The 14,038-nt window shown below is 47.7% G+C and overlaps 1 protein-coding gene across 1 annotated transcript in view; it reads left to right on the top strand.

Annotated features, from left to right (window-relative positions):
* Positions 1-3,178: 3,178 nt before the first annotated feature.
* The window catches only part of MBOAT2 (membrane bound O-acyltransferase domain containing 2), a 130,067-nt gene continuing 119,207 nt past the window's right edge, over positions 3,179-14,038 (top strand). The window contains exon 1 of the mRNA XM_047845243.1: positions 3,179-3,358. Within this exon, the coding sequence (XP_047701199.1) occupies positions 3,284-3,358 (75 nt within the window). The 5' untranslated portion in view covers positions 3,179-3,283. The remainder of the gene's footprint in view (positions 3,359-14,038) is intronic.

Here is a 14,038-nt window from a genome sequence, read left to right as displayed (position 1 = left end):
CTGCTAGTTGTTATTTCTAACACTAATATCTCTACTAATATCTCTAAAAATAATTTAGCCTATTATTAACTTCACGTTCAGAGTCACAATACTTCGGTGAGGTAGGACGAAGTTATATCACCCAGTTCGACAATGAGCAACATTTCCTGAGGCACAGAAGAGTTAAGTAGATTTCTCAAGTTCACAGCTATTCGGTGGAAAAGTCAGGACTAAAACTCAGGTCTTTTGACAACACGTTCTCCTGGGTGTGTTCTTTTGATTTAGAAAAAGGACCTTACTTGGCACTTTTCTTACAGCACTTCCCTCTCTATTTTGTATATGACTGTCTCTTCTTTTGATTATAGCCCCACAAATAAACTTTTTTTTATTATTTTTTTTTAAGAATGAAGATAGTGAGACTCACTTTTATAAGATGGATGTTATCTGAGGTAGGATAGTGAGGCATTATATATTATTAGTTCAATTCTCTCCCCTTTCATCACAGTTTAATAGCTTTCAGTCTAATTAGCAGATACTGGGCAGAAGGCTTGCATCAAATTTCTGCAATCATCACTGAATTATTAGCTCAAAATATGGGCCTCAGTTTCTGCATTAAAAACATGAAAATGTAGTATTTTGTTGTTGTTTTTTTAAAAAAATTTTTTTTTTCAACATTTATTTATTTTGGGGACAGAGAGAGACAGAGCATGAACGGGGGAGGGGCAGAGAGAGAGGGAGACACAGAATCGGAAACAGGCTCCAGGCTCTGAGCCGTCAGCCCAGAGCCCGGTGCGGGGCTCGAACTCACGGACCGCGAGATCGTGACCTGGCTGAAGTCGGACGCTCAACCGACTGCGCCCCCCAGGCGCCCCGAAAATGTAGTATTTTTAATATGAGAAAAATAGTTTCCATTTTCAGAATTACATTTCTTGGATGGTAATGTATTTTTTGAAGTTTTACCATGTACCCAGCACAGCTCTGAGCTCTTCATTTAGGTAAGCTTTCTACCGTTATAACTCATGGCTCGGGTGCTATTATTATGCTCATTTTCATACACGAGGAAACTGAGGCTTAGAAAGTTTGAGTAGCCCAAGATTTTGCAGTGAATCAAAGGCAGAGACAGCCGAAAATCTAGATCTGACTTCAAAATGAGTATCAACGTGACACTATATCTTACCTATAGCTTTACAACTCTGACGCAAATTTCCGGATGGCTAACACCCTCCCTATTTCAGATATTTGCACCCCAAGTAGAGGTGTTTCATGTGCTACTAAGATAAAAATTCAATCTAAGGAAACTCTTTTTTTGTAGACATTATTTGTTCTAGACCTGAGACTGTATCTTTACGCTACTTTATTTAGCTTGCAATATGTTCCCAACACCCACCTTTTAAGTTTTTTAAACGGTATTTCAATTCCTCCTTCGGTTTTATGCTCAGACACCTGTATGCTTTCTCTACGATTCCCCCAAGTGGAGAAAAGGAAAAGAATAACATTTTCTAACGTTATATTAATAGAGAGTTCCAGATTATTGGTATGTTTTAATGAGCAGCCCATTGAACAGGTTTCCTCTCTAATTGATTACAACTCCCACTGGAACACCACTACCCCAAGGCAGAACGAAGGCCTTGGCATTTCCTTCTGCCCTTTAATCAGTTTGGTTGTTAGGATTAAGTTAACCCAACAACCAAAGAACGTTATGCAGCAGGAGATTGAACCTAGTAATTCAGCTGCCTCCTTTTCAGAGAGACAACTGAGGTCCAGGGAATTTACAGTGGTCCGTGTATTTGTATCTGTGCTGTCTCAGCATCCAAGACTCTCCAGTAGGAATGTAATAAAGGGAACACCTGCTGGCTGATGAGAACTTCTGGACTGGGTTTCAGTGCGACGAAGAAGAGGGCCTAGCGTTCAAGAGATAAACTCTAAAGGTATAATACTTGGCTCTCAATCCTTTCTCTGCTCCCTATTAGCTGTGCTCTTTTGGCAATTTACCAAACTGCTCTGTGCCTCCATTTCTTTGAGGGTGGGAATTGTACTTATGTCACGTGGTTGGCCGATCGATACCTTTAAAGCATTCAAATTAGCATTTGACCCGTGGTTGAAGGCTCATGAACCATTAGCTGTTTCCACCAAAAATTTCAGACCGTTGAATTTTGAGCTTTCCTGATATTCATCTCCAGGAGTCCTTTTGAAAAAGTCTTCTAAACAGATACTTGCATTTCCAAGGAACTCAAATGGTTCCCTTTTTTATTAAGTCTGGGCAAATAGATCCGATATACGCATCACACACAAACCACCACACACATCGTGCGGCAAAAGCAACAGCAGTGGGGACTGGGGGGAGGTGACCGAGGGGTGCAGAGATGCCCAGGGAGCAGCTGCTGGCCACCAAGAGCAAGCAGTTCAGGTGAGAACGGCCACCAGCCCGGGGTCGGGCGTCCAGCTGCACCGGGGTCTCTTGCCCCTCGAGGGCCCCGGGCTGGGGGTGCGGGTGGGGGGGTCACTGAGGGGCACACACAACTGAAACTGGCTTCAAGTTTGGGCTTGTCCACCGCACTCCTGAAGACAAAGGGACATCTTATCCAGGCCACTTTTTTGGTTTGTCGCCCTCCTCTTCCCAGCCTCCTGGTTTTGTCCCCAACTTCCCCCAGTCCTGGCTCAACGACGACCCTCACGTCGTTCCCTTTGTCTGGCGGCCACCCCGTTCCCCTTTGTTGTCCACGGTTCCTCCTAGCGAAGGGTGGCTGTCCGCCGACTGTCGGGAAGGACGACGAAAAGGGTGACCGGGCAAAACCCCGCCACGTCCGCACCGCGCACGGCCGCCTGCGAACGGCCCTCGGCCGCGACCGCCCCTCGGCCCCTCACCGAGGCCTGAGATGGGGGCGGGGCGCGGCGCGGCCAGCGCCCTCTGATTGGCTGCGGGCGTCGAGGCGCCGCGCCGCGATTGGGCGGCGGGGCTGTCTGGCGCGAGGGCGCGCAAGGTGGGGAGGGGGCGCTGGAAGCTGCTGGAAGTCAGGGGGCGGGGCGGGCGCGGGAGCGGGAGCGGACGCGGGCGGGAGGCCGGGGGCGCGGGGGCGGGCGCGAGCGGGAACGCGGGCGCGCGGGCGCGGGCGGGGGCACCGGGGGAGGGCCGAGCCGGTCACCGCCCCCGGCCCCTCCCTGGCCCCGCCCCGCGCCGCTCACACCGCGGGCGGCCAGGGGGCAGGCGCGCCGGCTGCATCCCCATCCTCGGCGTCGCCCGGCACGGCGCGCGGGCGAGCGGCGCGGGCGGCCGGACCGCGGCAGGCGGAGCGCCAGGCCGGCCATGGCCACCACCAGCACCACGGGCTCCACCCTGCTGCAGCCCCTCAGCAACGCCGTGCAGCTGCCCATCGACCAGGTACCCGAGGAGGCCCTGCTGGCGTCGCGCCCTCGCCGCCCCCTCCCCGGCGGTGTGCCATCCGCGCGGGAGCCGGGACCCCGGGCACGGGCTGCGGCGGGGGCCGCCCCTTGAGGGGAGGGGGCGACCCGCTTGTTATTGTCCGCACGCCATCTCGCGCCAGCCGCCCCTCCCCGGCGTGCCCACCCAGCCCCCATCCCGGCCGTGCCCGTGCAGCCCGGGGGGGCTCCGGGCACCGACGTGCGCGCGTGCATGCTTGGCCCTGCTGCCCGCCACAGCAGCGCCCCGAGCCGGGTCGTGTGTGCGCCGGGCACTCGGCGATCCGGAGTCCCGAAGCCACTTGCAGTGCGTGTGGGCACGGGTGTAGACGGTGTAGAAAGGCTGTGCTTTGGTGTCTGTGCCCTGCGCGCGTGGCACCGAATGCCCCACGGGGAAGCAGGATGGATGGACCTCAGCGGAGAGTGCACTAGACCCGCGAGCGTGGCGTGGGGGTGGCCAGCTTAGGGCTCCGCGACCTGCACCTTGGGACAGTTTGCATTGAAGTGTGGCTTATTGAACAGAGAGGCAACAGTTTGCGGGGAAGGCAGAGGTTATGAAGAAAAGTCAAAGTCAGATAATAATCCCAGGATTTCTAGCTGAGAAAGTTGCAACCTTGTGGTTGGAAGAAGCCACCCTACCCCTCTCTCCCACACCCCTCCAAAACAAAAACCAAAACAAACAAACAAAAAAACCCCATATGACACTGTTTGGGGAAGGGAGGTATTTAAAGGAGGCCAGTTGAGCTTGTGTGAAAGGCCTAAGGGTTTTCGAGAAATAAACAGTAGTGTGATGGGAAAAGCAGCGCCATTTTTATTCAGAAAAAGTTTGGAAGTATTTTCTCAGACTGACATTTAGGATAGTGACATTTAGGGTCATTGTTGGGGAAGTGGGGCGGAGGGGGGGAGGGCGGAGATAGATAATTGCTGTAGCCCCAGGCTAGATCAACTGAAAATTTTGCTTACAATTATTTCAGGTGTACTGTGATCTAGAAGTGTTTGGGCTTTACAAGGATCCTGGTTCACTGCCGTTTTCTTGAGAGTGCTGCTGTCCTTTGATGTCACCAGGGATTTCATTTATAAGACAGGATTCCTCTGTATCCAGACTGGGTCTCATAGCAGCCAGATGGGAAACCACTCCTGTGCCTGATACTAGGACATGAACTTACTTTGTGCTTTACTGTTTTTTCTTTTTCTTTTTTTTTTTTTAATTTAAGGACTGGTGTGTGTACGACTATGTAAAAAATTCTACCTGTGTTCACATCTGAATCCGTACTTCTATTTCAGTCATAATTTTTGGTTCCTGGTAAAATGCCTATCCCCTAGGCAAGATAAAATGCCTATCTTGAGCAACAGTTGTAGGTCATGCTAATAAAGTGCCAGCGGTGAAATTAATCATGTACTATAAGAAAGTAGTTTCCTCGGGGCGCCTGGGTGGCGCAGTCGGTTGAGCGTCCGACTTCAGCCAGGTCACGATCTCGCGGTCCGGGAGTTCGAGCCCCGCGTCGGGCTCTGGGCTGATGGCTCGGAGCCTGGAGCCTGTTTCCGATTCTGTGTCTCCCTCTCTCTCTGCCCCTCCCCCGTTCATGCTCTGTCTCTCTCTGTCCCAAAAATAAATTAAAAAACGTTGAAAAAAAAATTTCAAAAAAAAAAAATAAAAAAAAAAAAAAAAAGAAAGTAGTTTCCTCTGTTTATTAATAAACTTATCAGAACTTAGGGTTTTGGAATTTTTTTTTAATCTTCTCAGCCCTGTGGAGGATTCTCACTTTTCCAAACTGAACTACACTGTGTGACCTTTTAGTGTTTTTACACCCGTGACTTAAGTAGGTTGCTGCCAGGGTATTGGCAAATGCAGGGTGGGTATCTGTTTAAGACTTTTTTTGATGATGAGGAGCAAGGGAGATAGGCCTCGGACTTTTTTTTTTTTTTATTTTAGTCGACTTATAGTATTATATTAGTTTCAGGTATACAGCACAGTAATCGGACAATTCTGTACATTACACAGTGCTCACCAGATAAGTGTAGTTACCATCTGTCACCATGTAACCTTTCGTTAATTTTAGGGAACAGGTGTGTTCTTTCTTTCTCTGCTTACCATGATGAAATATATTTTTTTCCTGTGCTAATACCTTTTATTTTTTAAAAATGTTTATTTGTTTATTTATTAGAGAGCCTTTGTGCACTCATGCGAGCGGGGGAGGGGCAGAGAGAGAGGGAGAGAGAATTTCAAGCAGCTGTCAGCACGGAGCCTGCGGGGCTTGATCCCACTAACTGTGAGATCATGACCTGAGCTAAAATCCATAGTTGGAAGCTTAACCAGCTGAGCCAGTCAGGCACCCCTATGCTAGTATCTTTTTTTTTTTTTTTAAGTTTGTTTATTTTTGAGAGAGAGAGGGAGTCAGAGCACACGAGCAGGGGAGGGGCGGAGAGAGAGGGAGAGAGAATCCCAAGCAGGCTACACACTGCCAGCATGGACCCCGATGTGGGGCTCCAACCCACGAAGTGTGAGATCGTGACCTCAGTTGAAGTCAAGAGCCGGATGCTCAACCAACTGAGCCACCCAGGCACCCCTCTTTTAGTTTATGTAATGCTTAACAACTTTTTAAAGTGATTTGATATTAATGAAATCATTTAAACATCTCAGCAATCCAGAGCAAGTTCTTTTCGGTACTGAAATAAGCAGGAAACTCAAGGGAAGGTGACAGGACTTGAGATTTTGGCTTTCCTTCTTTATTATCTGTAGGTCTTGATTTGTTATCTTGGACAACCTTCCTTCTCTTGGGACTGCTCTGAATTTTTGCAGCCATTTGTATTTTGAATTGTTTCCTCTTTTCTAAGCACATCTTAAGAGTGGCTTACTAACCATACATGTCTTAACTTTTTATGGTGATGATTGAACTATTTCTTTGAAGCAGTGAAGAATTAACTTTTTTGCTGATAAAACTCTTGGAATAACTACAAACTCTTACTGTAAATTGGATGAATAAAGAGTCATTTAATCATTATTTTGAAATAGAAATTAATTTTTGTAACATGTAAATAATTGAGTTCAAGTTGAGAGGAAGCCTAAGAATTACTTGTAATCAAATAGTGTGATTCAACAGGAAAAAGACAAATGAGGAAATGAAAAGTGTAAAAATATAACTTGTTAGTTTGTTAATTTGGTATGTGCTAATTAAAAATGTTTTGAAAATTTAGGAAATTATAAAAGCAGTTGTTTTTTTTTAAATGTTTATTTATTTTTGAAAGAGAGAGAGAGACAGGGAGAGACAGAGTGCGAGCAGGGGAGGGGCAGAGAGCAAGAGGGAGACACAGAATCCAAAGCAGGCTCCAGGTTCTGAGCTGTCAGCACAGAGCCGGACATGGGGCTTGAATCCACGAACTGTGAGATCATGACCTGAGCTGAAGTCAGGCGCTTAACTGACTGAGCCGCTCAGGCGCCCCTAAAAGCAGTTGTTTAATGTCAGGAAGAACAGAACCGTAGGGCCAGAGAACTAGTTCATCTCTTGTACTAGAGTGAGTGTAGAATTTTTGAAACAATAGAAAATACTGGCCTGTATGGAATATACAAATGTGCATTGCAGGGTAAGTTAAGAGAGAAAAGAGAAATATTTTGTAGTAAGACCAGGCAAGGAAAAGGAACAGATCTTGTCTTAGACTCCTGGGCTGTTTAATCTTTCCTGAGAATTGCAGAGTGACCTTGAGGTAACCATAGTATTTGTTTAGTGTGCCTAAATTAAAAAAAAAAAAAAATTAATGCTTATTTATTTGAGAGAGAGAGAGAGAGAGAGAGAGAGAGAGAGAGAGAGCAAGTAGGGGAGGGGCAGAGAGGGAGACACAGACTCCGAAGCAGGCTCCAGGCTCTGAGCTGTCAGCACAGAGCCCGACTTGGGGCTCGAACTCACGAACTCTGAGATCATGACCCAAGCTGAAGCCAGATGCTCAACCGCCTGAACCACCCAGGCACCCCAAGTGTGCCTTCAATTTAAATGAAAATACTAACTCCGCTATGAAGTGAGGGTAAATGATGCTGTAAGCCTGTGGGGTTTCACCTTTCTAGGCCTTGCACTCCAGGTGACTTTATTGGGTGGTTATCATGAAGGGGATAGACGGAGATCGGGTTTTGAGGAGGATCTGGACGCAGGGAGAGCTGTACCGAGACAAGGGCCAAAAGTGCTGTGGAGAAGGCACCAGATGTCGTTGAATATAATTATGTTCTGGATTAGTTGCTGGTGCGGTGAATTTTTAAAAGACCCCGAAGTGAGGAGTAAGAAGCAAGAGAGAATAATTACATGTCCCAAATCAACCTGTTTTTTAGAGAGAGAGAGTGTGTGTGTGTGTGTGTGTAAATCTCATCGTATGTATGTTCTATTCCATTTGATTTACCTCTCTGAGTTACTAGACTGAGGCTGCTCTCTTGCCCTCTCTCTCCTCCCTCCCTTGACTCTCTTTTCTTTCCCTTTTACCATTTTCTGTCCTTATTTCCCATGATGCCATAATACCGTGAAACTTGAGTAAATTTCCCTAGCGGCGTGGTATCCAGGTTGGCCTTCCTGGCAGCCAGTTGGCCTCATCAAGACAGTCCTGTTTGGGGACAGGATTAGTGTTTCAGAGATGATGGACTAAACTGTTTGGGGGGGGGGGAGGAGAGGGCAAGAAGGAGGCTCAAGATATTTTGAAAGGTTTGGAAGGAGGGAGAAAAGGATGGGTGGGGAATGGCATATGACCTGTCTGTAGCTAATCCTGCGAAGTTAGGCAATTAATTCCAGTGGATAACACGTTACAGTTTACAGACCTCTTTTCACAGCGTTGTATTATTTAATTGTCCTCTCAGTACCCTGTGAAGTCAGGTGAGATTCAAGGTCTGATGTATTTTAGGTATATGTATACATACAATATATGTGATATGTGTATATATTTTATATATGTGTTATGTATATATAGATATGGTATTAAGCATTTGAGTAAAAGGTCAATTTTATTTATTTTTTTTAATTTTTTTTTTCAACGTTTTTTATTTTTATTTTTGGGACAGAGAGAGACAGAGCATGAACGGGGGAGGGGCAGAGAGAGAGGGAGACACAGAATCGGAAACAGGCTCCAGGCTCCGAGCCATCGGCCCAGAGCCCGACGCGGGGCTCGAACTCCTGGACCGCGAGATCGTGACCTGGCTGAAGTCGGACGCTTAACCGACTGCGCCACCCAGGCGTTCCAAAGGTCAATTTTAATTTAAAGTCTTAACATCACTGTTGTAGATACGGATTGCCAGTAGATTTTTGGAGGAGAGAATGGAGATAAAGAACTTCCCAAACACTGGAGGCTGGTGGTAGTGGTTGGAATAGGGGAAAACCGTGTGTGTGTGTGTGTGTGTGTGTGTGTGTGTGTGTGTGTGTGTGTGAGAGAGAGAGAGAGAGAGAGAGAGAGAGAGAGAGAGAAGTGTGGAGGCTTATAAAATCCTGTTTCCTTTGGGGTCGGTTGGTTTGTTGATTGACCTTTTCTGTATATTGTCGCCCTGTACGATGTAGGCAACCAATGAAATGAAGGAATGTGTTCGGGGAAAGAGTAGTTTAAAACATTGACTTACTTAATCCTCCTAGGGTTCTGTGCTGTGGTGAACCCCATTTTATAGATGAAGAAATCAGCAGAGTTTTCAGTACTGAGCCTTTTGAAGAACATGATTTTTCAGGGGAAGAAGGTGAGTGGCAGTGAAACAAGCAAAGCGAGGATTAATTTTATTTTAAAGCCGCCATTTGAATGCTTTAGGTTTAGGACATAAATATTTAACTCATTTGTCTGTCCTGTCTACTTTTACACCCGTAATGAGCATCAGTCTTCATCACGAGAACCCAGAAAATCCTGAGACAATCTGCCGTGGAAGATTCCTTTTAATAAGGAAGGCATATGGGACTAGGAATCTTGAATCTGTATTCTAGGCCCTGTCAGTTAACTAATTTTAGATACGTCACTTTACATAAATGAGTTTCCTTCTGTGTAAAATGTGTGTTGTGCTTAGTTTTAAAATTCCATGATCCTGTGTTTGTTTCATTAACTGAGGAAGCTGCCCCAAATTCTTTTTGGCCAGAGTTGGAGGGAATATAAATAAAAACTGAAGGGAGGAGAAGGGACTAATACGTTTTGAAGAAGTTTTTAACAGTAAGACTTGAAGTTGCCTTTCTGTTTAATCTGAGGCAGCTAAGCAAAATGCCACACGCCCTGACAATTGCAGTTCGCACTGGTTTCCCGGTTTTCTGTCCCTTGGTCTGTAGGAAGTCATAGTGTGGTGGAGAGCGGAACAGGCACGACTGGGTCTGCAGCCAGACTCTGCCAGCCCTGTGCTGCTTGGCAAGTTACCGTCTTTTTCTTTAAGCCCCAGTCTCTTCAGCTGTAAAATGTACAATAAATAATAACCTATTTGTAGATGTCGGTGAAGATGAAAACACGTAGTCTGGGTAAAGTGCCTGGCTCCCAGCACGCGTTTGATACGCTTTTCCTCCCCAAACTATGGAGTGCATGTAAGTTAACATCTGTTCATATGAATTCCATTTTTAATCTTTAGGACTTCTTTTTCAGGAAGGGAAATAGGAGGTTCAGGTTCAGTCATATGCCCACACAGTGATTAAATTAGGATTAAAATCCAGTTTGGGGTTTGGAATCAGAAGTGGTTTTTCTGCTTCTTAATGCTTCAAGAGTTCTTTGTCCCCCTGCTTTAAAACTTCGTGTGTTCGGTACTACCTCGACAGGTACACATAACCCTACTCTCTGTTTATTGTGGTCCGTCGGGGCTGACTTTCCAGGGAAATAATCAAAACAACTCACACACAGCCTTTGCCTGCACTCAGTTAACAGGCGGGATTCCCCAGTGCTAGAACTTGACAAGATTTCTTCAAAAGAAAACACATACAATTTTATTTCATTTTAAAATAAAATAAACACAGTCCTCAGAAGAGATCACTTAAAGATTTTACGAATGACACGGGCGAAGCCTGAAGTCATGTTTTGCTCAATGCATAGAGCGTGGAAAAGAGGGAGGGGTAGCTAATGTGTGAAAAGGTAGAACCGGGATTCAGGAGGGATGAACCGGTGCTAATGACGTGCCCCTTCTTCCTCCTCTGCGGCCACCATCCTGACCGTTCTTCCAGTTCTGCGTCCAGTACACCGTGCGTGTCAGTCTGTTTCTGAATCCCATCTCACTGTGACTGATTCCTTGCTCGAACCACAAAAGCGTTTTGGGTTCGGTGCTGTTCTGGCACTTACTCTGCTTAGTGATCTGTGCATCAGTCAGGGTCTGCTGGGAGCCAGATTGAACTAGGTAACCGGGGAGACCTTTAAGAACTATTTACTAAGATCAGTGCAGGTTTAGGGAAATCAGCAAGGAATGGGACAGTCCCCCAGTACCAGCTCCGCTAGGGCTAGAGAGGCCAGGGGGAGGAAGGAGAAAACCCCAAGGGGGGAGCCCTAGGGGCTGCTCCCTGCGGCGGTGAGCTTGAGGGAGGGGGTTGGGAGGGACGAATACCCCTACGTCCTTCTCGTCCTCCCATCTCCTGCCGCTGTCCCCTCCACAGGGCAAGTTGATGCTTCGGGGGCACAGGTGGACCTGGACGGCATTTAAATATCCAGAACAATATGGTTACTAATAAGCCCTGTGCGGTATTACTCGTTTCTCTACAAGTAAAAACCTTTGGGCACACCCCATAGTGCACATTGTCATTCTGTCTCTTCTCAGTCGCACGTTTTGAAAGAATAGTTGATGCTTGGTGCTTCCATTTTCCCAATTCCTATTCGCTCTTACAACCATTGCCATCAGGCTTCTGCCTCCAACACTAACAGCCACATCCAGCGGCAGACTTCGAGAAATGCCCGGTTGTTTCCCTGCCTGACTCCTCACAGCGTCCACGCTTGCCTGTGCAGTGCTTTTGAAAGTGTGCCTCTGAGGCCACTTGTATCAAAAGTCACTTGGGTTTGTTGTTAAAAATAGATATTTTCAGCGTGTCCCCAGACCTCCTGAATGAGGGCCAGGGAACCTGTGTTTGTGACCAGTCTCCTACCCTAACCACCATCAGAGTTAAAGAGCTTTTTAAGGCTCTCCATATTACTAAAGGGCTATAAAAATGTGACGTATTTTTTACTTTTTAAAGTTTATTTATTTATTTTGAAAGAGACAGAGACAGCACGAGTTGGGGAAGGGCTGAGAGAGAGGCAGAGAGATAATCCCAAGCAGGCTCTGGGCTGCCCGTGCAGAGTCTGACGTGGGCCTCGATCCCACGAAACTATGAGCTCATGACCTGAGCCGAAACCAAGAGTCGGACGCTTAACCAACTGAGCCACCCAGGCACCCTGTGATGTACTTTTTACATGTTTGTGTTTAATCCTTTAACATGTAAGCTCGAAATAGAATGCAGTGTAATGGTGCTGTTGGCAATATGATCTCAAGATTTGGAGAAATAAAATTCGTAACGTACTCTAGAAGGTATGGCCCTGAAATGGAACAAGTGTTTTGTTGACTGATGTACACGTGTCCTTTCAGTCCTGTCATTTATGCCCAGTGACTGTGTGTGTAACTTCTGGTGCAGACGGTGTGAGGAGTCTGAACGCGGGGCGGGGTCTTCCCTGAATGGGAGGCCTTCCTGTGAGAGGCGTTGCTCGCCCTGGTTCCTACCATCTGCTAACCTTTGCGAACCATTGGCCCCTGAAGGTAGGCTTAGAATCTCTGTGTTGTGATGCCAGCTCCTTTTTTATTATTCAGAGCCCCCCACCCCCACCCCCACCCCCAGACCGGAGCAGTATATTGCCAAAGGCCATGCATTTACATTTGGAATTTAAATCCTTGTCTGCTGCTGCTACAAGTACTTTGTACTCCGCGACTAAGACTGCCCCGCTCCCTGCCTCCGTGCTTTCTCCTGTCTTCTAACTCCCTGCCTTTGATTAAGCTGTTTCCTCTGCCTGAAGTGGGCCCGCTCAACCTCTCTCCTAGGCTCTGGACTCCCACTCGCCCCTCCCTGTCTTCAGAGCAAAAGCCCATTCTTATCCAGATCTTTCTTTCTTAGGAAGGAGTTAATGGGTGCTTCGTGGGGTCTTTCCCCTTTCCACTGGCTGCTTCGCAAATGTGAGTATCCTTCCAACTCTAGAAAGCAGTGGTAGGAGAATCCACCTTTGGTTTCCGGGTGATCTGCCCCCCCCTTGTTGATGAGGGCGTCCCAAGCAACTGCCTCATGCCCCCTCCTGCTTTAACTCGCTCTGATAGCACCTGCAGCACTTTAAAAAAAAATTATTTTATCTGCTTATTTTACAACTCTCCCTGCTGGGAGTTAGAATAGGAGCCTTGGGTGGCACAGTCGGTTAAGCATCCAACTTTGGCTCAGGTCATGATTTCGTGGTTTGTGGGTTCGAACCCCGCATTGGGCTCTGTGCTGACAGCTCCGAGCCTGGAGCCTGCTTCGGATTCTGTGTTTCCTTCCCTCTCTGCCCCTCCCCCGCTCACACTCTTACTCTCTCTCAGAAATAAATAGACGTTAAAAAAAATTAACAACAAAAAAGGAATAGTGGCCTCCTCTTACTCCTGCTCTTGTCCTTCATGCTGAGGACCAGCATTGGCTTAGACACTGCTTGGAGGAAGCGGAACTGGTGTGGTGAAAAGCACAGATTGGCACCAACGATCGTCATTTATTAGCTGCTGTGGTTTTAGCATTCGCTGATCTTTTGTAAGCAGCAGTGTCCTGGTCTGTCAGATGGGGTGGGGTGGGGGGCCGCCCCAGGGGGTGTGGTTGGCCTTGAGAAAGGGCAGCTCAGGGCTGGGTGTGAATGACTACCGAGGTCCTTTCCCAGGGCTTGTGGAGGACGTGGTGTTGTGCGGGGGTTCAGCCCATCCCTGAGGCTGGTCCGTCTGTCCGTCTGTGCGTTTTCAGCCACTCTCTTTGCAAGTGTCTGAGTGCCCATCGTATACCTGACCGTGCGCTACACGTGCGGGATACAACGCAGAAAGCGGCCGCAGGCTAATGCTGTGGTTTTAGGACTGTTTCAGAACAGCCATGAGTAGGAGCGGCTGACCAGGCGAGGGTGGAGGGTCCTGGCTGAGGGGGTCACACAGGCCCGATGCTGAGTGAGCGGACAGAGGGCCTGTGCAGTTGTGCCCCGGTTCTCAGGGCTCTTTGTCCTGCGACCACTTCACTTTTTCACTCTGTCCTTGCCACTCACACCCTCCCCAGCTACAGGGCAGATCGTGGGACCTGGAGATCAGTGGTGACCTCAGTGGATGAGGTGCTTTCTTGTGTTTGTAGCCCAGCTGGGTAAGCTCCCCAAATTGGGTTCAGGTCCCCCTGGGATTTGGTCTCCTGCCGGTCCATGGTGCCTCTTAGCAGGTGCATAGCCTTGAGCGTCATGGGCCTGTGTTGTGAGGCTGACCAAAGACTGCACAGCATTTCAGAAGGAAGCTAGGAGGTCAGAAGGAAGCTACATCAACCCTTTGGGCCAACTTTTATTTTCTTCTAGATGGTGACTTAAACGGAGACTAGCAAAGCACCCAAGAATTTTGGAGGACTGTGATGATTATTCAAAGGGAAATGAAGATAACCAGGAGAGGTCCCAGTATTCTCAGCTAAATGATTACAGTGTCTGGTGATGAGGGGTGATTAGGGGTGATTGAAAAGAG

The sequence above is a fragment of the Prionailurus viverrinus genome, unplaced genomic scaffold (genome assembly GCF_022837055.1).
Source record: "Prionailurus viverrinus isolate Anna unplaced genomic scaffold, UM_Priviv_1.0 scaffold_33, whole genome shotgun sequence".
Classification (NCBI taxonomy): Eukaryota; Metazoa; Chordata; class Mammalia; order Carnivora; family Felidae; genus Prionailurus; species Prionailurus viverrinus.
Note: the sequence above shows the minus strand (reverse complement) of the source record. Positions and strands in the feature narration are given on the sequence as shown.